Here is a 27,526-nt window from a genome sequence, read left to right on the forward strand (position 1 = left end):
TCCCAACCAAATGATAATCGTTTGGTGATTTGATATTTAATGAAAAGTATGTACAAAATTTTGTTAATTTTGGGATATATAATCTTGTTACGTCCTTGATTGGCAATGTTATTTACAAGTATTGTCTTTTTGATATGTTGTCGTGATTGTATTTAGCTTTGCCAAAAAAAATCATATGACTTTGCTTTATGCCCTATACCACAGCTCTTGTCTCTTTTGTCTGTCGCTTCTAGCAATGGCTCTCTTCGCATGCCACTTAGATTTGATAGTTTCCAGCCTGGACTTCATCTCTTCCTTGTGTGATTTAGGTGGCTCGCTAACAATAGATATGAACAGTGGTGACACGCCGAACTTTTCAGCTAGTGCTTTCCTGTTGTTCTTAACTGGGTCCTCGAGTCTCAGCCTCTTGATCTCACTAATATCCTCCGGTTGTAAGTGGTACTTCTTGCCCTCTACAGTGCTCTTGCTTACCAACACTGGAGGTGCCAATTTGCTCAGTTGTTTGTCCTTTTCCTGGTACTTCAAGTGTCTTATGTACTCTCTTCTAGGATCATCCTTTGGTATGAATCCAAGTGGTATAGTCTCGATATTAGTAGACCCCATGGGTGAGGATTGTGCTCTGTTAAGGTACAAACCCGGCTCTAGCAATCTCTGTGCCTTCAGATAACCTTTGCTATTCGAACTGGAATTGGTAGAGTTGTAGATAGTAGGACTGCCCCGAAGTTCTTTCATCGGTTTGGTACTGTTGCGAACCACAAACTTATCAACTCCTTTCATCATAGCGGATCCACTATGAAATCCTCTTTTCATCATCATGATTTGTCCGGTGTCTTGAATTTGTATCCCTTTGTCAACGGTCTTGAAATCAGGCTGCTGTTTTCAAGAACTTGTGGCAAGCAAATAACAACACTGGTACTGCTATCTTGTACTGCTGTAAGTGTAGAATTGATAATCCTCCTTCGATGACTCCTCTTATGCTAAGTTCTGTACATTTGGGCTTTAAATGTTTGAATTTCCTTGTCTTTGCAAGTTAAGTCGGGTTTTGGGAAAAAAAAATTGTGATAAAAGTGAGCCCTAGCGATGCGATGAGCTGAAATGGCGACTGGCAGCAATACAGTAGGACAAAGCTTATAAGAGCCCTGATGGAAGATGTTACCAGTTGGCTAGAAAGTAGAGGTATTACGGAGAAGTTGACTACCAATTTTTACAAGACTTTGAAGCGGTTTGCGGAGCGCAATAAGGGTGACAAGTTTCGCAAATCGTGTGTTTCCCTGGGTAAATTCAAAGGGCAAGATAATCATTTTTTCGATGAATTGAAGCAATTATTATTGGAAGGTGCTGGTAGTACTGATACTCTAGCCAATACTGGATTTGTGGCCAAGGATTCGTCATTGAATGTGATGAAACGGTCGAGAAATGATGAAGCCCCAGATGATGAGGAAGATTTACAACTACATACGCCAGTAATACAGAAAGATGTTCTATTAAGAAACTCATACAACAATAACGATGCTACATCCTGTTCATTTAGGCCTATAGAAGAAAAAGGTGAAGGGCAAGTTACTGGAGAGGAGGATGGCGATGAGGAGGACCAGGAGGACCAGGAAGTCTTGAGTTCGGCTATATCAGAAGTTAGTGAGGATGAAGATATGCAGTGGTATAACTATGATGACGATTACGGTAACACAGTAGTAGATGAAGATGCGTTATTCAATGTGCAAACGGGAAATATATCTGTTACTAGTGAAACACCAAGGGAAACCATTAACTCTTTAGTTGATTTAACTCCGTTTTCGGTTTCTACTAGAAAAAATTGGTTACCATATTTTCTTAATAAGTGCTCTGAACAATACGATCTCGATAGTAGCGTTTTGTTGGGATCCTTTTCTGAAAGTTCTCATGACGGTTTAGTGAACCCATTTAAAAATCCAGAAGGTCAGTTTGCATTAAATGCTAGGAAAGGTAGCCGCTCTGTAGCCATGAAAAGGAATCAGAATGATAGTGCAGAAAAAGCAAAGGAGTCTACAAATTTATCAGGTACTAGCCTTGGTGAAGCACTTGGTCTAAATAAAGATAGCAATATTCTTGATAATAGTAGGAAAACTAATAAGAATATTGATAAACAGACTGCCACAGAAGATGTTGATAAAACAAGAAAAAGCTTACCCATATACAAAGCTAGGGCGAATGTGTTGCAGATGATTAGAGATAATCAGGTTAGTATATTGATTGGTGAAACAGGGTCGGGGAAAACCACGCAATTGGCACAGTATTTATACGAAGATGGATATACCAGAGATGGTGGTTTAATAGCATGTACACAGCCTAGAAGAGTTGCAGCTATGTCAGTTGCTAAGCGTGTGGCACAAGAGATGGATAAGAAAGTTGGAGACCTTGTCGGTTACTCGATTCGTTTCGAAGATAAAACTGGTCCTAGCACCAAAATTAAATTTATGACAGATGGTATTTTATTAAGAGAAACATTGATAGATGAGAACTTAGAAAAATATAAAGTAATAATTATTGATGAAGCACACGAGAGATCTTTAAACACAGATGTTTTATTAGGTCTTCTAAAAAATTTGGTTAAAAGAAGACGTGATATAAAAATCATAATTACATCGGCAACGCTTGACGCCAACAAGTTTTCTCAATTCTTTGGAGGTCTTCCGCAATATAAAGTACCAGGTAAAACTTATCCAGTACAGGTGATGCATACAAGTGGTACTGTGCCAGATTACGTCGAAGCAGCTGTATCTCAAGCGGTGCGGATTCATTTAACCACAGCCATCCAAAGTGGGGATATTTTAATTTTCATGACAGGTCAAGAAGATATTTTATGTTGTATTGAACTAATAAAAGAGAGAATTGTTGATCTGTATGGTAAGAAGTATGGTATCAACACATTTGATAAGGTTGATGATGTTGAATTGTTTCCGATATATTCAGCTCTACCTGCTGAAATACAGAACCGTATATTTTTGGATTTAGATATTGGTAAGAGGAAAATAGTGGTCAGTACTAACATTGCAGAAACATCACTGACAATATCAGGTATACGTTACGTCATTGATTGTGGATACTCAAAGCTAAAAGTTTACAATCCCAAAATTGGTCTTGATAGTTTGGCGATTGCCCCCATTTCGATAGCGAATGCCAATCAAAGGTCTGGGAGAGCAGGTCGTACTGCTCCGGGTATAGCTTATCGACTCTATTCTGAAGAGACGGAGTTGACTGATATGTATCAACAAACCATACCTGAAATAAAAAGGACCAACTTGTCAAACATTGTTCTTACATTAAAATCGTTAGGGATTAAGAACGTTGTTGATTTCCCTTTTCTTGATCCACCATCTATCGAAACACTGATGGCATCTATGTATGAACTGTGGTTTCTTGGTGTGTTAAACGATGACGGCGAATTAAATGCTTTGGGTAAAAAAATGGTAAATTTTCCACTTCAACCAACTCTATCTAAAGTTTTGATCCAATCTATCTCTTTCGGATGTAGTAAAGAGGTAGTTACAATTGTTGCAATGTTATCTGTACCACAAGTATTTGAGAGACCAAAAGAGCGCCAAAAAGAGGCAGATGAAGCAAGAAAGAGATTTTTTATTTCTGAATCCGACCATTTGACTTTGATGAATGTTTATGACCAATGGAAGAGTGCCAAGTATTCTCCCAAGTGGTGTAAAAAAAACTTCGTGTTGTACAAATCCCTGATCAGAGCTAGGGAAATTCGCACACAAATAGTTAGCTTGCTGAAACAACAGAAGCACAAACTAAAATCTGCGGGATCTGATTTATCTATTATTAGAAAATGTATATGCTCAGGATTTGCTCAGCAAGCAGCAAAAGCTTCTGGATTGACTAAATATGTTCATTTGAGGACGGGGATGGAATTGCGTGTGCATCCAACTTCCTCTCTTTATGGTCTTCCAAATTTACCACCATACGTTATTTATCATGAGATGTTATTGACAGAGCAGGAGTATATTTGTTGCGTAACCTCTGTCGACCCATTATGGCTAGCTGATTATGGGTCACTGCTTTATGATGTTCAGCTTCTGAAATCAATAACGAATGATAATCTGCTACTTGATGATGTTAGTAGCAGAGATGATTATGATTTTACTGAAATTAAAAAAGCTGAGGCAAAAGTTAGCTATATAGTGTCCGAAAGAATGCAACGGATTAAGCAAATAAAACAGGTTTATTCAGATCAGGATGCCTTCCAAGTGAAAAACCAACCAATTAAGAGTGTTATCTCTAAAGGTAATTCTAAAAGCTTGTTCAAACGGAGACGTCCACTTTGAACCGAATTAGAATAACAATTATATGTATCATAAATTTCATTAAAATGTTATAGACAGGAATGTATATATTAATGCCATATGCTGTTTGAAAAACTCTCTGCGGTATTGAATATTGAATTTTGGAAGCCAGTAAACATTCCGCATTCAGACTGTTCATATATTTGTCTAGCTTGAGGAAGCCACTTTTGCATGTTTTCAATTCTTCTGCTACTGGCAGGGTGTGTACTTAGGAATTCAAAATTGGCGCCATTCATAGTTCTTTTCTCAAATTGAGTCATTCTCTCCCATAGTCTTACAGATTCATTAGGTTGGAAGCAGGCTCTAGACATCAGCATCAAACCAATATAATCAGCCTCGGTCTCCATTTGTCTAGAAGCTGGCATCCGTAGTATACCATCCAATAGTAGTCGGTTTATTCCCTCTGCTCCAGTTACCGTGTACAATATAATGCCAAGAAGAGAATACAGAGGTGCTTTTGATAAATTTTCGGCGGTATGTCTTGCCAATTGATGTGCAAATTCATGTGATAAAACAGTGGCAATACCGTCATCATTTTGGCATATATTAAGCATTGATGAAAAGACAAAAACTTTGCCATTAGGTAAAACAAATGCATTTGGAGGTGCTCTTGGATCATTTACAATATGTATTTTCCACTGAATATTTTCTATTTGCTTCTGATCTACTCCTGGTTGATGCATGGCTGCCTGTACAATTTTTCTAAATATCTTGTCAACTCGTAAAGTCAATGGATGATTCTCTGGTAGTATAGCACCCTTGGTTTGATTTAAAATCGATTTATAAGAGTAATTACCAATTTGGCGTTCAATTCCAATTGGAACCCATATAAATCTGTTTCTTTCGCTGAGCGGTGCTTTCTCCAGATGAGTCACATAAAATAATCCACCAAGACCAAATGTTACAGCAAGATATTTCCGACCACTCTCATCTAGCAAAAGTTTGGTAAAATCAGTGGATGAATTATTGTTAAACCGTTTGTATGTAGCATAGCTTCTATTGCCAGTGAACCTGCTGTGAACCTTCCCTTTTGTCCATAACTTGCCACTTACGCCCTTGGCGAGCATGTTTAATCTCGCAAACATGACGTTTCTCCAGTTTAAAATTAGCAAAAGTAATACCCTTATCAATAAAAGCCGATGGATACTAGTTTACACTATTGATAGTGCTCATGCAGTTATATCAGTCAATGATGAAGGTATTAATTACTGACTTTGATGTTATGCATTTTCATAGTCATCGCGATGAGCTCTAACAGCTCGAATAACGTCATTCGTGATTTAGTATATAGTTTTAATTGGTAGTTGTAACAATAATATCTTTAATATAAGCATAATTTATATCTCAAAATCAACTTCTCTATTAGCTGATGAGTTCTGTGCAACTGCTTGATTTTTTAACTGAGCGTACCTTTGCTTGGTCTTGAAATATAGAAGCCAAGCTGTCAATGTGAAAATAATTAGAGTTATTAATATACTCACTAGATCAAATATTCTTGAACTGGTGGAGTGATCTTCAGCCATATTTTTAATACGTGCACCAATAAATAAGTATATTAATAGTTTTGGTGTTGTTATAATGTTTGCGATTGTGAAGTTTTTGACTGAAATGCCGTATATCCCAGCAATAGCACCGTTAGTTAACGAGTAAGGGAATGGGCATAGCCTTAATAGTGCAAGCATTAGATAACTGTTATCTTCTTGTAGAATGGACGCAAAAGCTTCAAATCTTTTATTCATGTGAACTAATTTCTCGGCTCTGGAATGGAGGAGATTCTTGAAAACATAGAATGATGCCACTGAACCAGTTACTGATCCAAGAGCTAACACAAACCAACCATGGAATGATACGCCATAGATTAGTCCTGTGGAAGTAGATAAAAACGAATATCCAATCATAGGTGGGAAGCCAACAAAGAACAGGAGAACCAGTAGAATGAAGTTCGTTGAGGACCGCTCATTTAAATCTTTAGAGGTCTCTAGGACTTTGTCAAGGATCTTATTATGGAATATGAGCATCAGAATACCTAGTACTATTACTAATGCTCCAAATAAAATAATAAGCAACCGCTGCCATTTTGGTAAACTATTAAAATGGTCTAAAGCTTTGTACATCGATCTCCTAAATGTATACATCAAACGTTCTCTTGGAGTCATATTGTATAATGTTAGGTAATCATCATCATCGTCATCATTGCCTTCAATTCCGATTCCATCCAGCACAGGTTTGTTCAATCTATCGAAAGATTCCCGACCATTGTCAAAGACATCGATGTCTTCTTGCCCTAAATCAGCATTGTCTGTAGGCATTTTCCTATTGGTATTTTCACTTGATATTATGATTTCTGATTTTAAAATTAACTAAATATCAATTCTGAATTCTGAATAGTGTCTTTTAGTTGATTGTTAACTGACTGATTCTTTTGATCACTATGTGTCCCCATTGACAAACAAACCGCAAATCGTTTGTCACTTTTATCAGGTACATAACATTGTAAGATTCCAACATAACAGTAGGCATCTTGATTATATATGAAAACTCATAAGTCTATTATGATGTCTATTTAAATATTGATAATTACCATTTGTTGCACTTTAAATAATGGAGAATGTTTTTGTTTGAGCCAGTAAAATAAGTGTCACAGCAAGCGAGAAACAAATCATAATTGGGTAGTGGTTATTTGATAAACTATCGGCTCAGGCTTACAGAAGATTCGCCAAAGGATGCACTGCTACTTCTACTTCTTAAAATTTTCGCAGGTCGGTTACTGTTTAGTATTCTACGGCCTGACTTCCTGAAGTATTCCTGTCTCTCCATTCGAGGTGAACCACCTACAGATGTAGATTGGCTGGAAGTTTGCGTGCTCCTCGGTGTCTCTACAACCTTATTCACATTTATTTGGAAACCAACATTTTTGTTTCTACTAAATTTATAATCACCAGATCTGTGACATTCGTTCGATTCCTTTTCTGCTAGATCTACTCTATTGATTTGGGAATTGTTGGAGTAGTTGCGATTCCCTTTGAGAATCATTGAGCTTGGTGAAGTTACAGAAAATGATTTGGACTTATTTTTGGCAATGGCTCTAATGGAAACATCGGATGTTCTCCTCCTATGTCTTGCTGACATTGGTGTTGAGTATAAAGATAAGTTTTCGGTTGAATGCAATTGATGTGTTGTATTCTTTTCTGAGAGTAATGAAAGTGATTTGGCGGACTCAGACTCCAAAAGATTGTCATCTAAAACATGTGAATATCCGTTAGTCTCCTTCTGAATATTATTTTGAATTAGTCCAATAGGGGCGTCAAAAAATTGCAACGGTGATTTGGTTGATGAGGATACAATCATCCTACCCTTAATGAATGAAATAGCCTTATCAAGAGCAAACTCCTGGCCACAGTGATTTTGGATAATTGAAATTTTTGGCCAGGTGGCTTGGGCGCCATTAGTGATCTCACGTAAAATGAACTCCTTCGTTGGATTACATAGCAGCTCATTTATCCTGTACAGAGTCATCATATCGGGTAAAATAGTGATATCCCCAGAATATTGTTGAGAAAGTACAGATCGTAACTTTAGTAACAAATTTTTGGCAATACCTAATTCACTACCTAACTCAAACAAGTGAATCATCTCATTTGAAACAAATTTGTAGATATGTGATAAATTTTGCTTCAGTCTTGCACTAAATTCATCTTCAATTTCACCTCCAACACACGACAAAGAAAGCTTCAAAAATGGAAAAACGTGTATGTTAACTTGGCATGCGATGATGTGGTCTATGTTAAACATTTCAGATAATCTTGATATTGGTAAATCATTATCTACTGAACCGTCCACAAAACGAACAGATGCACTTCCTGACCATTCTCTGACCTCCGATGTAATTGGGTCTTTTTCATATAATGGGCTTGATGGAAATATACCTGGTAATGAGCATGAAGCACAAACAGCGGACCAAATCAAGACGTTCGGTGCCGTTAAATTATTCAATAACCTGGGTTGCTCGAACATTGTCGCTGGGGAGACTGTGATGTTCAGAATTTTACCCGTTCTATTATATGCCTCTCTGAATGTCATGTCACCTAAGAACTCTATAACTGTGTTAGCCAGTTGCTTATTATCAAACCAAGTACCATTTTTAAAAAACCTGGATATTTTTATTAATAGATTTTCACTCTCAGTTTTTTGTTTATCATCATTAAATATATTAAAGTCTTTTGAGGCAACTTTTTGTAGAAGTTCGGGTATTTCTTCTTTATGGCGGACGCACAAAATACTTGCAACAATAGCGCCTGCACTACTACCGCTAATAACTCTTGGTAATAAATCTAATTCAAACAATGTAGCCAGTACACCGATATGAAACAACCCAAAACTGCCTCCTCCGCTCAACACTAGAGCTGTCCTACCTATATTTCTTCGGGTCTGTTGCAAAATTCCAAGTAAATAATTATCATCCAGGTCTGACTGTAATAACGCTTCTAAACAAAGCTTTGACTCTGTTATGTAATGGTCTATTAGTAGCTTGGTTCCCACATGAGAGTGGCGGTATAAGTTTACATTTCCCATATTACCTAGGTTTCTAACCCAATTTGTCCTTATTACATATAGCAATCCCAAATAATCATTCTGTAGTCTCAACTCTCTCATTTTATTCGTAACAGTTTTTATAAGTGTATAGTCATACAATGTTGATTCCTGTTCTTCTTTCCATTCGTTGGTATTCGTTAAAGAATCCAGCTTCAAACAGGCATATTTCCATTCTTCATAGGATTGGGCGAGCTTCTTCTTACGCAGATATCTGTCTATAAGAACATTTTTATCATAGTTCCCAATGAAGGTGTTATAAAGAGTTCTTTTTGTTGAATCGTAATATTGTTTTAAGGACTCCAAATATGATATTTCGGATTGTTCGTTGCTAGGGTTGCTCTCAGATACAGAATTTTCATGCAGCTCTTCAGGTTCCTCATCATCATCTCTATACAGTTGAGGTATATTTTCAGACTTCAAAGGATCTGTAGGTGTGTCTTCTGATACTAGAGATTCTGCGCTGGTGGTCTTCAGCTTCTCTTTGGTAGCTCGGTCAAATGCATAGTCAAGGATAGGTTCTAATGGTTCTGATGGTTCTTCCTCAGCCGTTGTATTGGCCTCAGTTTGACTATTCCTACCAAGCAAGTACTGGTAATATCTCTCTATCAGAGGTTGTGTAATAGCCTGCTGTACTCCACCATCTATTTGGTCAAATTCGTGGTCTTCTTCTATCAGCCTAGCCAAGTCATCAAACGAGGATTGCCTCTCGGAGATGTACCTTTTCAGAGTTTTAACAGGAACAGCCATATTTGTCGGCTACTAATGGCATCACACAACTATAAAAGTGTTCTTTGAGTAGTTATAATAGTTGTTTAGTTTGTTTTACCTCTGATAATTTGGTGGTAACGACTATTTGTGCCTGAAATTGCACTTTTAAGGTAATCTTTAGGCTCCGCATAAATTCCGAAATCTGGCTTTTTGTGTGAAGCAGTCAGTTTCGTACGTAAGTTTGTGTGTGACTGGCCTTTCTATGAAACGATGAGATAGATAATGGTGATGGGATGTCACAATCCTCTGACATATCAAAGCTTTCCTACGTTATATTTATTACTATAATAGGTATTATCAAATTGTACTGTATTTCTACTTCACACCGGTTGCACATAAGAGGAAACATTATCATGAAAATAAATAACATTCTTTTATAATTCCGCATATACTTAGGTGAAAAGGAACATACTTGTGTTAAGCATGTAAAGGTAATCGGTGGTATCAATGTATTGAATTGTAAATGTTAAACAACATTTTGGCTTGTTCCATTGACGTTATCTAGAGTTTTTTTTACAAAATTTTGATAAATTTTATGTTTTGGTCTGGTACCAAGCTGATACTAAAGAACACATAATTGTTATTTCAAATAAACTGAATAATGTAAGTTACTGTAGCTATAGAGGCTTAAATATTATTTAGCTGGTTTTACGTTAGTACGTGGCATTATTTTTTATTGTTATTCTTTTTATTTTTATTAACGCTGATTAGAGTAGACAATCTCAATGCAGCTAAAGGATCATAAATCCTAAGCCGGCGTTCATCACCCACATTTACGTTATGTGGACGGACCCTTTAATAACTTTTGCCAAGCTCACATTAAACTACAAAAAGGTATTCTATCTCTAGGACAGCATAATAGACTGATCTAGACGACTTTGTTTACTATCTCCATTGCAAGATATATACAATTTCTATTGCTTTATTGTCATTATAGCTATTTTTGGCGTCGCTGGTCTATATTGATTCACACAACAGTACAGCACTTTCTGTCATCCCGCATTTTCGCGTTTTCTGAGCAAATCTCGAAGCTTCGTCGATCAAAAAAATTCCCACGAAGGCATCACAAAAACAACTAGACACGTCGATGGCATTGATTGGCACGCTTAGATCAACTAACACTTAACTGCTCATAGTTCACCCACCCCATCACAACAACATAAATCAGGAAATAAACTGGAATTACCTCTTGGCAGAATTTCCCAAAACTCCCAATCTTTCATATGACTTTCATTTAAAACAAACGTTCTTTAGAGAAACTGAAATTGAAAATTAACAACAAATAAATTATAGTAGTTTAGCAAGCTGAATATACAGGATTACAAAACTGGGATATTTGGTCTGAATTATTGACTGAGCAATAGAAATAGATATACAGGTCAAGATGTACAGTTCCATGTATGGCTCACCATTTCCCAAAATCAACCCAAATGTGAGGTATAAAACCGCTCTTGAGAGAGCTGGGTTTGATGTTAAAACAGGCAACTCTAAGAGGTCTGTATCTGAGAGACCTATGGATAGATACCCCGCGGCAAAAGCTGCTGATACCCCACTAAAGAACTCCTCAACTCCCGTGTCTCCATCGAAATATAAATCACCTAACGCGTCTAACAAGAGTATACATAAGCCTAGCAGAAAATCCAATGATTCTCATCTTATGGAGAAGCAACGTGATATTGATGACAGACAAGAAATCTCTATGTATAAACCACAAGGGAATATTGGAGGTAAATTCCGTTCCACTTCAGAACAATCAACATTTGGTCAATACACCAATGACCGTAACAGTGGGAATAATCAACAATCATTGCCCATAGACCATAATGTGTTAACTAATGCATCACCAGCAGTACCAATTGTAACTCCAAGCATTGCAAACCCAATAGAGAAGAGTTTCCAGATGCTTACTCAGAATGATACTTCGATGTCGCTAAACTCCAACACAAGTGAAGAAATCGAACAAAAATCTAGTGTTCTAGACGATAACATCATAAATAGCGATAATTGGGATGAAAGAGAAAATAAACATGCGTCCTATGAGTCTGCAAATGAATACCATCAAAAATCACATTCTCAACAGGTGTCCCAATATAGTCATCATACGAACGAAAACCATTTCAGCGAGACAGAGATTGATAACGATTTGAACTTTAATGCAGAACCTTCCCCAGCGAATAACATCAACGAAACAGATACAGAATCTGATGATGCTGACAGTCTCGAATTCAACCCAAATGCTGATCTAAGTGCAAACCTAGATGAAACTGACTACAACTTTCAAAAAGATCTTGATCTGAATGATCCAATAACAAACGATGATGGTGACGATTTCACCAAACCATTGGTGCTTGACAACAATTATGAAAAAGAAACTGCACCTAACGAATTAAGTACTCAGAAATTTATTCAAATACCTAACAGATCATTTGAAAGATTGAACAAATCCAATAACAATACCATCGCATCAATACAAGACACTCCAGAAGAAGATATTACTGGAACAGTAACTTCAACAAATCCACAATTGCAAAAACTGATTGCTCAATTGGATGATGTATCTTTAACAAGAAATGCTGAAATTGATACGTTACTTCAACCAAAGGATTCTATTGCTATATTACCATCTGACTCTGATGTCCAAAGAAATTTAAGCAAATACAAAAAATCAAGTGCATACTTATCTGGCTTTCCAAAAGATCTTAACATGCCCAATGATGATTCAACATTACCAACAGAACAACAAAACACATTATTAAGCAATAGATCATCAAACTCTTCAGACAGATCTGATCCGCGATACCAGTCAGACAATATTTCTCCTGGCAATGGTACTCCAGTGTTCTATAAATTCAACCAACCTTCACCATTTACATCCAATACACCACCAGAACTAAACCACGATGAACAACTCCTATATACGCCTTCCAAAAATGACGCTAAGGGCTCTTATGACTTATCAAACATTCAAGTTCCATCTATTGTTACCGAAGATATGTCCGAAACGCGCTCCACACCAAAGATTACGAAATACCCACCAGGCGAAGGACCATGCAGAAGATGCAATAAGATAATCGAAGGCAAAAGGATATTCTCCAGGAAAGACAACGAACTATCTGGCCAATGGCATAGAGAGTGTTTTCAATGTACCAAATGTGATATTCAGTTCAACAAAAACGTGCCTTGCTATATATTGAATGATCAAATATTCTGCCAGCAGCATTATCATGAGGAAAATAATACTATATGTTGTGTTTGCAAAACATTTATTGAAGGTGAATGTTTGGAGAATGACAAAATGGAAAGATTCCATACTCATTGCTTAACCTGTATATTGTGCAAGAAGATTATTACCAGTGATTACTATATATTCAATGGTGAGATTCCATTATGTGCCGAACATAACATAGAGGAAATGTTGAGCGATGGTATTATTGGGGATATGATTAATCAAGAGGGTATTGATCGTAACAATACAGTATCTCGGAGACGGACGAGATTGATAAATTTCAACTAAATGAAAATATTAAAACTTTGCATTTACTCTTCAAGTTTTCATCTTTTTAGGTAAGAACCATGCATTAGAAGAGGAACCCCATTTATATAAAATTCAATTCTTATACCAGCGATAACATAAGCATGCTATTTTAAAAATTTATAGATTTTTACTTTTGAAATCTATTATCCTATAATTTAAAGTCTATGTTACATAAGTTAGCAATACAATATATCCGTTATATAGATTACTAAATGAAAGATGTCATTCAATTGGCACTATTTATAATGAACAACTCTTCTTGGGTGAGGGTGAAATGGATAAACGATTTCGATGACTAAGGTACTGTTTGTTCAATCACAGATTTCTGAAGGTTTCAAATCGATTGACAACGAATTGATTGGGATGTTCAAAGGGGAATGGGCAAGTGATTATCTGGCTCAATCAGTGAACTTGTAAGAGCCAGTAGCCATTGTGATGGTACCACCTCTGTAAGAACCACGTTTCATTTTATTCTTGTTCTTGGTAAAATCTTTGCCTCTTACTCTGCCCAGTTTTTCGTTGGCCTTTTCACCCCAGGTACCGGCGGCACCTTGGTACGTGTTGTCAGTCAATTCCCAGGCCTCGAAAGAGATCTTTTCTCTTTCAATTCTGGAGAAATGTCTTCTTTGACCCTCCTTAATCTCGTCTTTACCAGCTGGGATGGCCAATTTTGCTCTCTTCGAGGATTCTGAGCTGTCGGAACCAGAGGAGCTGTCGCCTTCTTTGGCATCTTCTCTTGCTCTCTTCAAAGTAGTCTCATCAGTGGTGGACTCGTTGTTGTTAGATTCAGATTCACTTTCAGAGTCTTCTGTGTCAGACTCAGAACCTGAGTCACTAGAGTCAGAGTCGGAAGAGCTAGAATCAGAGTCGGAAGAGCTAGAATCAGAATCGCTTGAGCTGGAGTCGCTTGAGCTAGAGTCGCTTGAGCTGGAATCGCTAGAACTGGAACTGGAACTGGAACTAGAGTCGGATTCCGAGTCGGAGTCGGAGTCAGAACTAGAGCTTGATGAACTGGAGTCGCTGGAGCTAGAGCTAGAGCTTGAGTCAGAATCAGAGTCAGAGCTTGAGCTAGAAGAACTGGAGTCGCTAGAGCTAGAGCTAGAGCTAGAGCTTGAGTCAGAATCAGAGTCAGAGCTTGAGCTAGAAGAACTGGAGGAGCTAGAGCTAGAGCTTGAGTCGGAGTCGGAGTCGGAATCAGAGGAACTTGAGCTTGAGCTTGAGCTTGAGCTTGAACTGGAACTAGAACTAGATTCCGAGTCAGAGCCAGAGTCAGAGCTGGAGCTGGATTCAGAAGAACTTGAACTGGATGAATCAGAGGAACTAGAGCTAGAGGTGGAGCTGGATTCAGAGTCAGAGCTTGAGCTAGAAGAACTGGATGAACTAGAGCTAGAACTAGAGCTAGAGCTAGAACTAGAACTAGAGCTTGAGCTAGAGCTGGAGCTAGAGCTAGAGCTAGAGCTTGCTTCAGCTTCTTTAGCCTTTGCACTTAATTTTGGTGGTTGTTCCTTGGCCATTGCTTATATATGTGTGAGCTCACTGGTTACCCTGGGCTGCTCTTTACCAAATATATGTGCTATTCTTTTCAGCATTTGCGATGCGATGAGCTCATCGCTTCTCGAGCATTCTTCATGAAAAAAAAATTTTCAGATCATGTGACGGTTTAGTATACGGTCATGGTTTTTAACCAGCGGGCGAAGTATAAGAAAGTACACGGGTTGAGACATAAGGCTATGGATCGAAGTTATTGAAGATATAGCTGAGACTCGAACTCACTATCTATGTAGTGATAGAGTTCTATTTCTCACTTTTATCAATTGATTTAGAAATCATCAGATTAGATACAACAGCAATGTGATTAATGAAACAGCGATGTGATTAATGAAACAGCCATCTGATTACAATATCAATCAATTGCAAAATCAATTGCAAAACCAATCAATTGTTGCAACAATTACAACGTTACAACAACTCCAAGATCACAACGTTACAACATTACAACATTACCACAATTGCAACAAGTACAATTGCAACAATTACAATGCCACAATTACAACTGTTGCAAGGAAGTGCTAATACAATGCATCGACAAGCAGTAAAGGGTAAATGAAATCGACAACCAAAGTCTGATATGGTATCGGGTGTGTATGTGATAAGATAAGAGTCATTTCCAATTGCAAGACAAGGTTCAGCATATAGGAATTCCAAGAAGTGTGATTAGCCACACGATAGATAATTCCGATGGGAAAGATCGAAAGCTCGAAGGACCCCCCCCCCCCCCCCCAAGAGGATTGAGATTGGAACCCCAAGACGTAAGTCGGACCGGGGTGTTTATGACGTGAAGTTGTGCTGTCCAGGTGCGCTGTGCAGGTGTGCTGTGCAGTTGGAGGGGAGAGAAAGTGGCAAGCGGTAACGGGGAAAAGAATTGTGTCATTACCCGAGACTGCAACAGTACAGAGACACCGGGACAACGGGTATGAGCAATAGTGTCACGGCCAGAGGTACAGAGAGGTACAGAGAGGTACAGAGAGGTACGTAGATAATGTACGGAAAATGTGTGTTGTCTGAATGGAAAATAGGAGGCAAGAGAGAGGAAGAGAGGACCCTTGTTATCTCTTCCCCGACTTTCCGAAAACGGCAACTGATAAGATAAGAGAGACGAGAGGGAAAAGACTTTCCCAGAACACACTGCAGGATCCACAGCAAAAGAAATATTGTCAATCACCAAGAGCAGGCGAGAAAAGCGAAGATGGGAAGAGAGAAGCAAGAAAAAAAAAGCGCTGCACAGAGATTGCGTGCAGCTGTGACACATTTTATCTTTTTCTTACTCAGAAGCAGTCCCAAAAAGGGTATCTCCCATCGTGCAACTGTACCACCCAGAAACACGCAGAGGGAGAGAGAGAGACCCAGAGAGAGAGACCCAGAGAGAGAGAGACACCAGATCACATCATCAGAACGACACACCATACATCGCTACTGTCCTTCCCCCTCCAGAACACCACAGAAACCGGGGCAGCGAGATACTGTAGCCACAGTTTGGAGTGTTAGGTACAGCCGGAAAGCCGGAATACCAGATATCCCCCCATCCATCACACACACAGAAATACAGAAACACAGAAACACACAGAGAGAGAAAGAGAAAAGTGCAAAAGATACCTCGCACACACAAAAATGCGCAGAAACCTAGTCCCCGCTTTGTTGTGAGAGCTTTACACAAGCAAATGACACATAATATTGCTTCGGTGCGCACAGAAGCGGGCGCACCCCGTTAACAGAAGGTAAGACACCAATTGGAGAAAAGAAACGAAATGGGAACTACTCCATACTCTCTTAGAAACATGCGTAGCTTCCAACGCAGGAATGAGACAAGCTGAAATAATGGACTCTCTTCTTGAAAATTTTCTCCATTGGTGGATGGGATCGTCATCTCTTTCCATACACTCTCATATAAAAGGACGGCTATTTGGCTGAAAAACTTCTCAAACATTTAACAGAAATCTTTTTGACAAAGGATCAACACTGATACACACACAAACAAACAAACACAAACACATACACACATAAACCATGCTAAATCGTTTCTCGAAACGGAACGATGAAAAGAACGCTGTCGAAGTGCAGAAGGATGTTTCTAGCATCGACGACAACTCTTCCAAGGAGGTATATGAGATCGAGGACCAGGAGATCCACCACTTGGACAGAGACAAGTCTAACGCCGAGTCTAACTTTGCGCTAGGCGAGGATGACGACTTTGAAGCTCCTACCGAGGAGGAGTTGAAGACGCTGAGACATGTCGCCGGCCACATCCCACTTAGATGTTGGTTGATCGCCATCGTCGAGTTATCCGAGAGATTCTCTTACTACGGTCTGTCCGCTCCTTTCCAGAACTACATGCAGAACGGTCCTAACGACAATCCAAAGGGTTTGTTGGGTCTAAAGTCCCAAGGTGCCACCGGTCTGTCCTACTTCTTCCAATTTTGGTGTTACGTTACCCCCGTGTTCGGTGGTTGGGTCTCTGATACTTACTGGGGTAAGTACAACACCATCTGTGTCGGTACTTTCATCTACGTCTGCGGTATCTTCATCTTGTTCATCACTTCTATCCCTGGTGTCACCAACTCTGACGGTGCCCTAGGTGGTTTCATCGCTGCTATCATCTTAATCGGTATTGCTACAGGTATGATCAAGTCTAACTTGTCCGTGTTGATTGCTGACCAACTGCCAAACAAGAAACCTAGAGTTGTCATCACAAAGAAAGGTGAAAGAGTCATCGAAGATCCAAACTTGACTTTGCAAAACGTCTTCATGTTCTTCTACTTCACCATTAACGTCGGCTCTTTGTCTGTCATGGCCACTACCGAGTTGGAATACCACAAGGGTTTCTGGGCTGCTTACTTGCTACCTTTCTGTTTCTTCTGGGTCGCCGTCGCCGTCTTGGTCTTTGGTAGAAACCAATACATCAAGCCACCTGTCGGTGACAAGGTCATCTCTAAGTCCTTCAAAGTGTTGTACATCTTGTCCAAGAACAAGTTTAACGCTGAAGCCGCTAAGCCTTCTTTCAACCCAGACAAGAACTTCCCATGGTCCGACAAGTTCGTCGACGAGATCAAGAGAGCCCTACAAGCTTGTAAAGTGTTTGTCTTCTACCCTGTCTACTGGGTCTGTTACGGTACTATGTTGAACAACTTCGTCACCCAAGGTGGTACTATGGAATTGCACAACTTGCCAAACGATTTCTTGCAAGCTTTCGACTCCATCGCTTTGATTATCTTCATCCCAATCTTTGAAAGATTTGTCTACCCATTCATTAGAAGATACACACCTTTGAGACCAATCACAAAGATTTTCTTCGGTTTCATGGTCGGCTCCGGTGCTATGGTCTGGGCCGCCGTTCTACAACACTTCATCTACACTAAGGGTCCATGGTACGACCACCCATTGGACCACGACACACCAAACCACATTCACGTCGCATGGCAAATTCCTGCTTACGTCTTGATCGCCATCTCTGAAATTTTCGCTTCTATCACTGGTCTAGAGTACGCTTACTCCAAGGCCCCAGAATCTATGAAATCCTTCATCATGTCCATCTTCTTGTTGACCAACGCCTTCGGTTCCGCCATCGGTTGTGCTTTGTCTCCAGTCTCTGTCGATCCAAAGTTCGTCTGGTTCTACACTGGTTTGGCCTGTGCTTGTTTCATCGCCGGTTGGGTCTTCTGGTTCATCTACAGTGGTTTGAACGATGAAGAAGAAGCTATGAATGCCTTGGACTACGAACACGATGAGTTCATGTACAAGCATCACAGCGATGACGAAGAGGCTGCTGAACACGTCAGAAGCATCAAGTCTGAAAAGTCATAGATGGTGTGTTAAAAAAGGTATGTCGTTTCAACATTAACAATAATAGTAGCATTTCTTTTCCTTTCATCATCTAATATTCATTTTAATGACATTATGGACCACACTTTTGTTTTTATTTAAAAACTAGAAGAACTTCAAAGGTTTTCTAATTTTTACTTAACTTTCTTTTCCCATTCTACCAATAACGATATTTTCAATTGCACTAAAACATGAATGAAGATAGAAGAGATAGAAATCTTAATCTTTAGTAACCCCTCCCCCCATCTGACAATTTTCAAAGTAATGAAGAAGGATGCAACCCATGAAACGAATCGCCCCTAACATAACCAACACTTATGAACTATAACAACTAATACATTCAATAGCAATTGTACTTGTACTGCGAACGCTAACCTAATTTTTTATGTCACGCCACCATTCACGTTTCTATTATCCTTTATTTCTTTTCTCAAAGGAACTTAAATTCATAATATTCATGAGTTGCACATCTGTTATACTATACATCCAAATAGGCCTGGCGTATTTATCACACCCAGGTATTTTTTTTTTTTATTATTATCTTCAGAAGCTTTTTTACGGGTTTATTTTTCATGAGCAAAATTTGTACTTTTATTTAATTACATTTTATTTAAAACAACTAACAAACGAAAAAAAAATTAAATATAACTGTTTTCAAAACTTCAGATAAGTCAAGACAAAGACAAGACTAAGACAAGACTAAGACGCCTATTCCGTTAATGCATTGACACCTTGTTCAGCGAATCATAGTTTATCATATCGCTCCGATTAAAAAATCGACTTTCCCGCAATCGCGATCTTAAAAACGGACGGGGGGGGGGGGTGAACTTTGTTCGAACGAAGATCACCTGACTTATACCAATGAATTTCAACGAACTAAAAGCACATGCAAAGAATCTTCCTTACTATCTGTTAGTAGCGCGCAGTTCACTCTAGAGTTAAATAAAGAACATTGAAAGCACTTAGATAGACACATACACATTCAACGGTTAGTTCTGTTATTTTCTGATATTGCCAAACAATAATGGTTTAAAGGTACGTTTATATATTCCAATTAAAAGATATATGTGATTGTTATATTTGCTTTAGTAAAAAAGTATAGATAAAATGGCTTTTTCTTTGAATATTCTTTCGAAAAAAAACATGGAAAAAATATCTGAAAGGGGGTAAACCGTCTATTTCAACTTCTTCTTTGGACGCAATTGGTTGGTGTGACCACACTTTCTCTTTCTACAGTTAGTAGCTCTTGGTGGCAATCTGGCGTAACACTTACGGCAAACAGACTTTTCACAGTTGTACTTAGAAGCCAAAGCCTTCAAGGATGGTTCAATGATACCACCTCTCAATCTCAAGACCAAGTGTAGAGTGGATTCCTTTTGGATGTTGTAGTCAGACAAGGTTCTACCGTCTTCCAATTGCTTACCAGCAAAGATCAATCTTTGTTGGTCAGGTGGGATACCTTCCTTGTCTTGAATCTTAGACTTGACATTGTCAATGGTGTCAGAAGATTCGACTTCCAAAGTAATGGTCTTACCGGTCAAAGTCTTGACGAAACTGTAATAATGAACTGCATTTTTCCCGATATATTGAACAACATTCCGCTAAATTGAAAATCGTAGCATACAAGTTGCCCTCCATTTCATCCCAGAAATAAAAAAGGCGTATGTTGTTATCTCTCCATCAATTTAGATCATATCAATATTAGAAAAAATTTATAATAACTGTTAGTAAAAAAAGAACTCTCTCAAAAGCTTCAACTTTGGAAAACCAAGATCAGATTAATGGTTCATTTGTATCATTATGGAAATATCAGAGGTAAACGTAACACAGCTAAAGAAACTGACTGTTATCCACAGCAAGGCACATCAAATGTTAATAGTAGACATAATTTTAGAATGAATCCGTTCTATCCCATACACTCCCAAACATAATAATTGCGGCTGTGTTATTTAAAATCATTCCGTTATTACTTTGCATAGTACTAATATGGCCCATCACGGTTCTTATAAATCATAACTTATTAAGACTTCAATTCTGCGACTATGTCAAATAACAATCCTCTTGTTCAAAACCATCATAAGAGTATTCCTCCAAACAATTAATATGCCAGAAACATCATATCTCCTCTAGTTCGTCATTATTAGAGCCTCATATACCTTTCACGCTGTTGAAATAAACCTCGTTAAACGCTGATAAACCCCATAATATATTCCCATCAATCTGTCTCTCCGAAAACCACATTGGATTCCTCGTTTCCCACTCATTTCTCCATCTATATGTTCACATACATTTGCATTTTTAACTTTATCCGTGCTTCTGGTGACTCCAGATAATACAAAGCAAATTAAAATAACTATGTATTAAAATCTTAAATGGTAATATAAAGATATAATAACGATATCATCAACTACACTACTAATTTTTTTTTCACTATTACTTCGGGACTAGTAACGTAGAATGAGGGTGGCATATCCAGTGAAGATGGTAACTTGCGAGGGCATGTCGTAGCAAGATTTCGAAGCTAACTGTGATTGCCACTGGTCAGGTTAGTTCCAACCAATGAGCCCAGAATTCGTTCAGTGCCACCACCAGCCAACAAGGTCTAGGCAGAGCAGTCGGGAAGCTCTCTCTAGCCTAGGCAGACGGACGATACCAAGCCACTTAGAAACCCGGAATGAGCGAAGGTGCTAGTATACAATAGCCTACGTAAGCAAACCGTAACTCCCTACATTGACCGAAGAGCAAAGATACCCGAAGCCCCATGGGAAACGGTCAATACAGGTCGAGCCTAATTGCGCACTCACGAGCCCATTACCTTCTGGCCTCTCCTGCTACAGTAACGCAATGTGCCCTTCCAAAACGGTATGCTGAATGGACACCAGCTAGTTCCACACAGTCCCCCACTATCGGCGACAGGCAGCCTTTCCAACCCAGCAGAACAATACACCCCGACCACCACCTCGTTGAGCCAAAGTAAGGTGAGTAATCTACAAAGAAGCGAAACATACATGTAAAACTTTTAGAAAAGAATAATTAAACATGTACGGGTGCAAACAGTAAAACCCGTACATCCTCAAAATTAAACAAGACAGTCACAAAATCACTACATACTAAATACTCACGTTGGTGCTACTCGTACAATGAAACTGCCACGTGAGCTCTTATTATTTCATGTTCGTTCGACAGTATCTTTCTGTGATATTGCCAAAATTTCTTTTGTTTTCCAATTCCTCAATATGGGAAGCGCATGCAAGGTTTCTGACCGAGGGCTAGCCATCTTCCAGGTTGGAAGGGGACGCCTGCGTACAGGGATCTAGAGCGGTAGTAACCGCCGAGAACCTTTAAAGAAGTTAGTCGTATCGAGAAGTCACTGACTTATGTTTCGGAGTTCCATTCTCAGATTATCACAGAATATCTACCCGGAGATCTATTCCTCATATTTTTCATTACATCTAGTTGGATAAAGATATATATATACCTTTATTCTCTGGCAATCTATCAATTGTGTCTTTTAGGGGCTAATAGCGAAGGTACTAAGGAACAGAATTGGTTTGAGAACCATGGCTACTAACACAGAAAGTGAAATCGCCACGTTTCTCAATGTTGAAAGAAGCAATGTGGAATCACTCGCACAAGAATTAAAGGATGCGATACTTTCCAAAGCTGAGGAATTTGCTCAATTGCAATCCGATAACCTTAGGACAAATGTACTGTTGGAAGAGACGAAAGCCAATTTGTCTAGCAAATACGAAAAGCTAAAGGAAGAACTAGATTATGTAGTTGAGGATAATACTAAAGTTCGTGCTGAGAACAAGACCCTGAGTGAAAAGGTGTGGTCTTTAGAGACTTCTGATAACTCCAAATTGGCCGAGATAAATCAGTTAAAGACTTCCAACGAAGGCCTTCAAAACAACATAGATAGGGCCAACGAGAGGTACAAAGAGTTAAATGGATCTTATGATGAAAAGGTCACAGAGCTCGAACATATAAGAGACGAAAAGAAAGAACTACAAACTCAAATCAAGACACTTAATGATAAAATTCTGGAACTTGAACTAAAATGCCAAGAGTATCAATCAAGTGAACTGAATAGAAAATCTGAACTTGAGCGGAACGCACAAGAGATTTTATTACTGAGAAAAAATCAGGAATGGCTGGAACAGGAATTGACAAACAAAAACCAACACTTCATGTTCTACAGGAAAAAGACTGATCTAATGGTTCATGATGCTGTTACAAATGTTGAAAAGCTTAAAAGTGATCTAAAGATAGAGAAATCTAGCAAGGAAATTTTGTCAAAGAAATTAGACGAGACCACCGAACAATTACAAAATAATCTAATTGAAAATAAGGATCTCAAAGACGTACTTGCTGTTGAAAAACAGGAGTTTGATAAAGAGCTATCGATCAAGGACAAGCTAATTAAACTATATGAGAATCAGATAAAATCTCTGGAATCGACTCTACAACAGAAGTTCAAGACCGCTGAGGCTAATGAAGAAAATAGTTCTGAAGTAGTAAAATCACTCAAAGAAGAACTATCTCTAGCAGAGAGAAAACTTCAAGATATGGAAGAGAAATGTGTACGTTTAGAATCCATATTAGATCACGACTCCAATGATGTATCATTACAAACTAAAGGCAGAAAAAGAACATATTCCAATGATTCTAATTCAAATTCCTCAGATGAACTCGGCTCTTTTGATGATTCCTCAATTTCGTTATCGAGAATGCAAGGTGATATAAAAATCTTGAAGAGGCAACTTGTTCAAGAAAAGAGACAAAAAGAAAAACTACAAAATCAAGTCGAGTCTTTTGTTATTGAACTCGAACATAAGATTCCAGTGATAAATTCTTTCCAAGAGAGAACATCTGTTCTTGAAAAGGAGCTTACAGACACAGCTTTACTCCTTGAACACGCTACAAAGGAAAATGAACTAAAAACTAATGAGTTACAATCTCTAAAGAAGAAAATCTCCGATGATAACTCACAATTAGAAATCTTGCTAAGACAACGTACTGACTTAGCTCATCAATTACAATATCTGTTAATAAATATCTCAATTATAAATGATAATGACCATTTACTCAATGAAGATGAGATAAAATTCATAAAGAATCTGGTATCCAATGATAATATGGCATCGACAAACGATTCCCAAAAAGTAATTTCTGAGCATCTGATAAAGTTTAAGGACATTCAACAACTACAGGAAAAGAATATGGAACTGGTAAAAACCGTTAGAACATTGGCTCAACAGCTAGAAGAAAATGAAGAAAAGAAGAAATCCACATCCAATAACACTGTCGATGAGGATAATGAAATATTTGCTGAAGCCAAAGAAGCTATCCTGACGCTAGAAAAAGTCAATGAAAACTTAGAAAAGAACTTACAAATTGTAACCAAAGAAAGGGATGCTTTTAAGTTGTTAGTTTCCGAAGATAGGGAGAGAAACTTTAAATCCTCAAACTCAGTCCATAAATACCATGAACTGAAGTCATACAACGAAACAGTAGTTAAGGATTTAGAGAATAGATTAACTCAACTAACAAATGACTCGAACGCGCATAGTAAGGCATTAACTGAAGAATTAAACCTATTACATAAAGAAATAAGCCAATTGAATGTTCAAATAGAAAAATACAGATCAGCCAAATCCCTGGCGGAAGAAAGACTGAAGATAACTCAAAACAGTATGGAATTACTTTCAAAGGAAAACGAGCAGTTGCGTATTCGCTCTAGTAGATTAGAGGATAGTCTCCTCCAACAAGACAAAGAGACACAAAAGACCTTTTCCTCTTATGTTGAAGCTATATCAAAGAACTCATCACTCGAAACTTCAGTAAGAAATTTGGAAACGGAGGTTACCTTACTGAAAGACCGTGAAATCTCCTTGAAATCTGAACTTTCTAATACGACAGAAGAAAAAACAAAATTGCGTATAATGGTTACTCAGTTACAATCTTTACAATCCGAAAGAGAAACTTTGCTTGAGAGAGTCCAAAGTGATTTTAAAAAAAGGATTTCAGAGGTTAACTACATAAATGAGAAACTTGACAAGCAGTTAAGCGAAAGAGTACATGAAATCGATAAGATTGAAAAGGAAAGAAATGCGCAATATGAATGGTACCAAAAGAAGATTGATGAAGCCTCTCAACAACAACAACAGATTCAAGGGCAACTTCAAACAAAGAATGATGAGTTAGAACGTCTACATCTACAAAATAAAACACTTGAAAAAGAACTTGAAGGAGCTCAGATTCGTATACACACTTATGAGACTATAAACCAGAATAACTCTGAAAATCAGGAAGAAAATGATGTTATTAAGGAACTAGAAAAGACCAAAATTGAACTGGCAGACGCTTATTCACAATTAGAAGAATTTAAGAATTTATCCCAGAACAGCGAAGATGCTCTCAAAGAACTCAATGCATCTTTTAATGCCAAAGATAGGGACTATAGAGACGCTATCAAGACGCTAACTGAAGAAAAAACTGAAATAGAAGGCCGCTTTGAGATTTTAAAACAGCAACTTGAAAACATAAAGAACGAGTTAACAGTTCAGTCAGAGGAGGCGGAATCTGAACGCAAACGCCTAACTCAAACAATTGCTGAATTACAAGGGGCCGCCCAACCAATTGAGGAAGTTAAAAAGATGTTTGAAGAGAAGTTACAGAAGCTAGAAAATGATTTAGAGGAGCAAACTGTTTACGCGAACAATGCGCAAAAGAATTACGAACAGGAATTACAGAGGCATGCTGATGTTTCAAAAACAATTAGTGAATTGAGGGAACAAAATCAAAGACTGAAAAACGATACAAAGAGTTTGACTGCCGAACTGCAATCACTACAAGATCAAATGTCTCAAAATGAGAAACATCTCAAATCAGAAAGAGATGAATACAGGATTCAAATTGATCTTGCACAACAGCGTATTGATGATATCACTAAGCAAAATCAATTATTATATAATCAGATTGATTTACTGAACAGAGCTGAATCTGTCAATGAAAATAGTTCAGATGACGAGGCTAACGGCTCTACAGCCTTAGTTTTATCCTTACGCAGAGAAAGGGATATATTGGACACTAAAATCAATGTTATTGAAACTGAAAAGAATAGTCTACAACAGAAATTAGATGACATACAGAATGAGCTTGAAAATACAAAGAGAAGTGCTGCTTTATTAGAAAGCGAATACAGTGAGCATTCAGACCTCATTAATAATTATCAAACAATAAGGGGTGACCTTGAGCAGTTGAACCTATTAAGGGAGAGCAATGTTACTTTAAGGAACGAACTAAAACAGGCACTAGATGAAAAAGATAAAATAGCAAAAGACCTCCAAATTTGTAGAAACGAGTTGTTACCATTACAATCTAATTTAGAGAGTGCTAATAATTTGATAAAAGAAAAGGATTTGAAAATTGCTTCAGCCAATGATGAATCTCAACGTTGGAAGACCAGATTGGAGGAAATGATTGAGAAACATCAAAAAGTCAATGTTGATGACTACACTAAACTAGAAGAGACGCTTAATGAGACGAAACAACTTCTAGACAATAAGGTACAGGAGACCAACGAACTGAATGATCGTTTCAATAGGCTAAAGAAACAGGCACATGAAAAGTTAAATACCTCCAAAGAGTTACAAAGTTCGTTACAGGAACAAATATCTAATTTGATATCTGAGAAGGATGATATTAGAAAACAGTTGGACGTTAAAACAGAGGAAAATTCGGAACTATTGTCCGAATTGAACAACTTCAGAGAAAAACAAAACGATCTAGAGACCTTGAGGGAGGAATTGAATAAAGAAATATCAAAGTCTGAAGAACTAGAAGTTAAACTTCAAAACGAGATCGAATCATCATCTTTAGCCTCTAGAAACACCAACAAGGAAATCGAAGAGCTGCAAAAGGTCATTGACGACCTAAAGACTCAGCTTGCTGCTAATTCGACAGATGCTGATGAACAAACCAATAGAAACGTCGAGGCCATAAAGAGAGAATTTGAGAATCAAAAGACAAAGTTCATCGCTGAAAAAACAGAAGAGTTTAATAAGAGGCTAATAGAAGAAACAGAAAAGATTAGAAATGAATTTCAAGAAAATGAAAAACCAGACACAGAACTAAATGTTGATGTCGAAGCACTAAGAAAACAATGGGAAGAAGATAGTGAAGAATTGATCCAAAAACGCATTGCAGAAGCTGAAGATAATTTGAAGAAAAGAATCAGATTACCATCTGAAGAAAAGATCAATAAGATAATCGAAAAGAGAAGAAGTGAACTTGAATCGGAATTCGACCAAAAAATAAGGGATAAAGCAAGGGACTTGCTAATGAATGACCATAGTAACGAGTTTAATAACGAACTGAAAGAAGCTCTAGAGAAGGAATTAAAGGAGAGGTTTGAAGATGAACTACAGGCTGCTAGAAAAAAGGCATTTGAAGAGGGTAAGCAACAAGCAACAATGAAGACCACCTTATTGGAAAGGAAAATACAGAAACTTGAATCACAAATTCAGGAGAAAGAGAAGGATAGTGAAGAAACTCAGGATGTTAAGCCAGAAGAAAACTCTACACCTTCAGTAAAAAAAATACCTGAGACATTGAATTCAAGTGACACCAGCTTTGGAAACTCCAACAATGTAAAAGTTTTAAAACCTAGCAGTCCATTTGGGGCTACTTCGGCATTTAACAACCCATTCACGTTTAATAACAATGGTAATCCACCTGCTTTTGCAAGTGCCTTTGCCCCAACATTCAAGGATCTAATGTCTGGACAAGGTGGACAACAGAGTGAGTTATCACAAAATAAAAGAGTAGGCGATGATGACATAGAGACCAATGAACTAAAAAAATCAAAATCTGACAGTGAATCGGATCAATCATCCTAAACATGACGCCCATAACT

At 38.1% G+C, this 27,526-nt stretch overlaps 10 protein-coding genes across 10 annotated transcripts; 4 read left to right on the forward strand and 6 right to left on the reverse strand.

Annotated features, from left to right (window-relative positions):
- Positions 1-186: 186 nt before the first annotated feature.
- Positions 187-816, reverse strand: MRPL20 (mitochondrial 54S ribosomal protein mL58; the record flags this gene model as incomplete). Its single annotated transcript, XM_446461.1, has 1 exon — positions 187-816. The coding sequence occupies one exon, from the start codon at positions 814-816 to the stop codon at positions 187-189; it is 630 nt and encodes a 209-aa protein (XP_446461.1).
- A 326-nt stretch (positions 817-1,142) lies between these two features.
- Positions 1,143-4,316, forward strand: PRP16 (DEAH-box RNA helicase PRP16; the record flags this gene model as incomplete). Its single annotated transcript, XM_446462.1, has 1 exon — positions 1,143-4,316. One exon carries the CDS (start codon positions 1,143-1,145, stop codon positions 4,314-4,316), a length of 3,174 nt encoding a protein of 1,057 aa, XP_446462.1.
- Positions 4,317-4,384: 68 nt separating this feature from the next.
- On the reverse strand, positions 4,385-5,419 carry OMA1 (metalloendopeptidase; the record flags this gene model as incomplete). Its single annotated transcript, XM_446463.1, has 1 exon — positions 4,385-5,419. One exon carries the CDS (start codon positions 5,417-5,419, stop codon positions 4,385-4,387), a length of 1,035 nt encoding a protein of 344 aa, XP_446463.1.
- Positions 5,420-5,671: 252 nt separating this feature from the next.
- Positions 5,672-6,643, reverse strand: TVP38 (Tvp38p; the record flags this gene model as incomplete). The annotated part of the gene is made up of 1 exon (XM_446464.1): positions 5,672-6,643. The coding sequence occupies one exon, from the start codon at positions 6,641-6,643 to the stop codon at positions 5,672-5,674; it is 972 nt and encodes a 323-aa protein (XP_446464.1).
- Positions 6,644-7,022: 379 nt separating this feature from the next.
- Positions 7,023-9,674, reverse strand: TGL4 (triacylglycerol lipase; the record flags this gene model as incomplete). The annotated part of the gene is made up of 1 exon (XM_446465.1): positions 7,023-9,674. One exon carries the CDS (start codon positions 9,672-9,674, stop codon positions 7,023-7,025), a length of 2,652 nt encoding a protein of 883 aa, XP_446465.1.
- A 1,405-nt stretch (positions 9,675-11,079) lies between these two features.
- On the forward strand, positions 11,080-13,209 carry PXL1 (Pxl1p; the record flags this gene model as incomplete). The annotated part of the gene is made up of 1 exon (XM_446466.1): positions 11,080-13,209. One exon carries the CDS (start codon positions 11,080-11,082, stop codon positions 13,207-13,209), a length of 2,130 nt encoding a protein of 709 aa, XP_446466.1.
- Positions 13,210-13,628: 419 nt separating this feature from the next.
- SRP40 (Srp40p) lies at positions 13,629-14,744 on the reverse strand (the record flags this gene model as incomplete). The annotated part of the gene is made up of 1 exon (XM_446467.1): positions 13,629-14,744. One exon carries the CDS (start codon positions 14,742-14,744, stop codon positions 13,629-13,631), a length of 1,116 nt encoding a protein of 371 aa, XP_446467.1.
- A 2,050-nt stretch (positions 14,745-16,794) lies between these two features.
- Positions 16,795-18,588, forward strand: PTR2 (Ptr2p; the record flags this gene model as incomplete). The annotated part of the gene is made up of 1 exon (XM_446469.1): positions 16,795-18,588. The coding sequence occupies one exon, from the start codon at positions 16,795-16,797 to the stop codon at positions 18,586-18,588; it is 1,794 nt and encodes a 597-aa protein (XP_446469.1).
- Positions 18,589-19,781: 1,193 nt separating this feature from the next.
- RPL40B (ubiquitin-60S ribosomal protein L40 fusion protein) lies at positions 19,782-20,902 on the reverse strand (the record flags this gene model as incomplete). The annotated part of the gene is made up of 2 exons (XM_446470.2): positions 19,782-20,160; positions 20,895-20,902. The coding sequence occupies 2 exons, from the start codon at positions 20,900-20,902 to the stop codon at positions 19,782-19,784; spliced, it is 387 nt and encodes a 128-aa protein (XP_446470.2).
- A 1,264-nt stretch (positions 20,903-22,166) lies between these two features.
- On the forward strand, positions 22,167-27,509 carry MLP1 (Mlp1p; the record flags this gene model as incomplete). The annotated part of the gene is made up of 1 exon (XM_446471.1): positions 22,167-27,509. The coding sequence occupies one exon, from the start codon at positions 22,167-22,169 to the stop codon at positions 27,507-27,509; it is 5,343 nt and encodes a 1,780-aa protein (XP_446471.1).
- Between the last annotated feature and the right edge of the window lie 17 nt (positions 27,510-27,526).

The sequence above is a fragment of the Nakaseomyces glabratus genome, chromosome G, assembly GCF_010111755.1.
Source record: "Nakaseomyces glabratus chromosome G, complete sequence".
NCBI classification, from domain to species: Eukaryota; Fungi; Ascomycota; class Saccharomycetes; order Saccharomycetales; family Saccharomycetaceae; genus Nakaseomyces; species Nakaseomyces glabratus.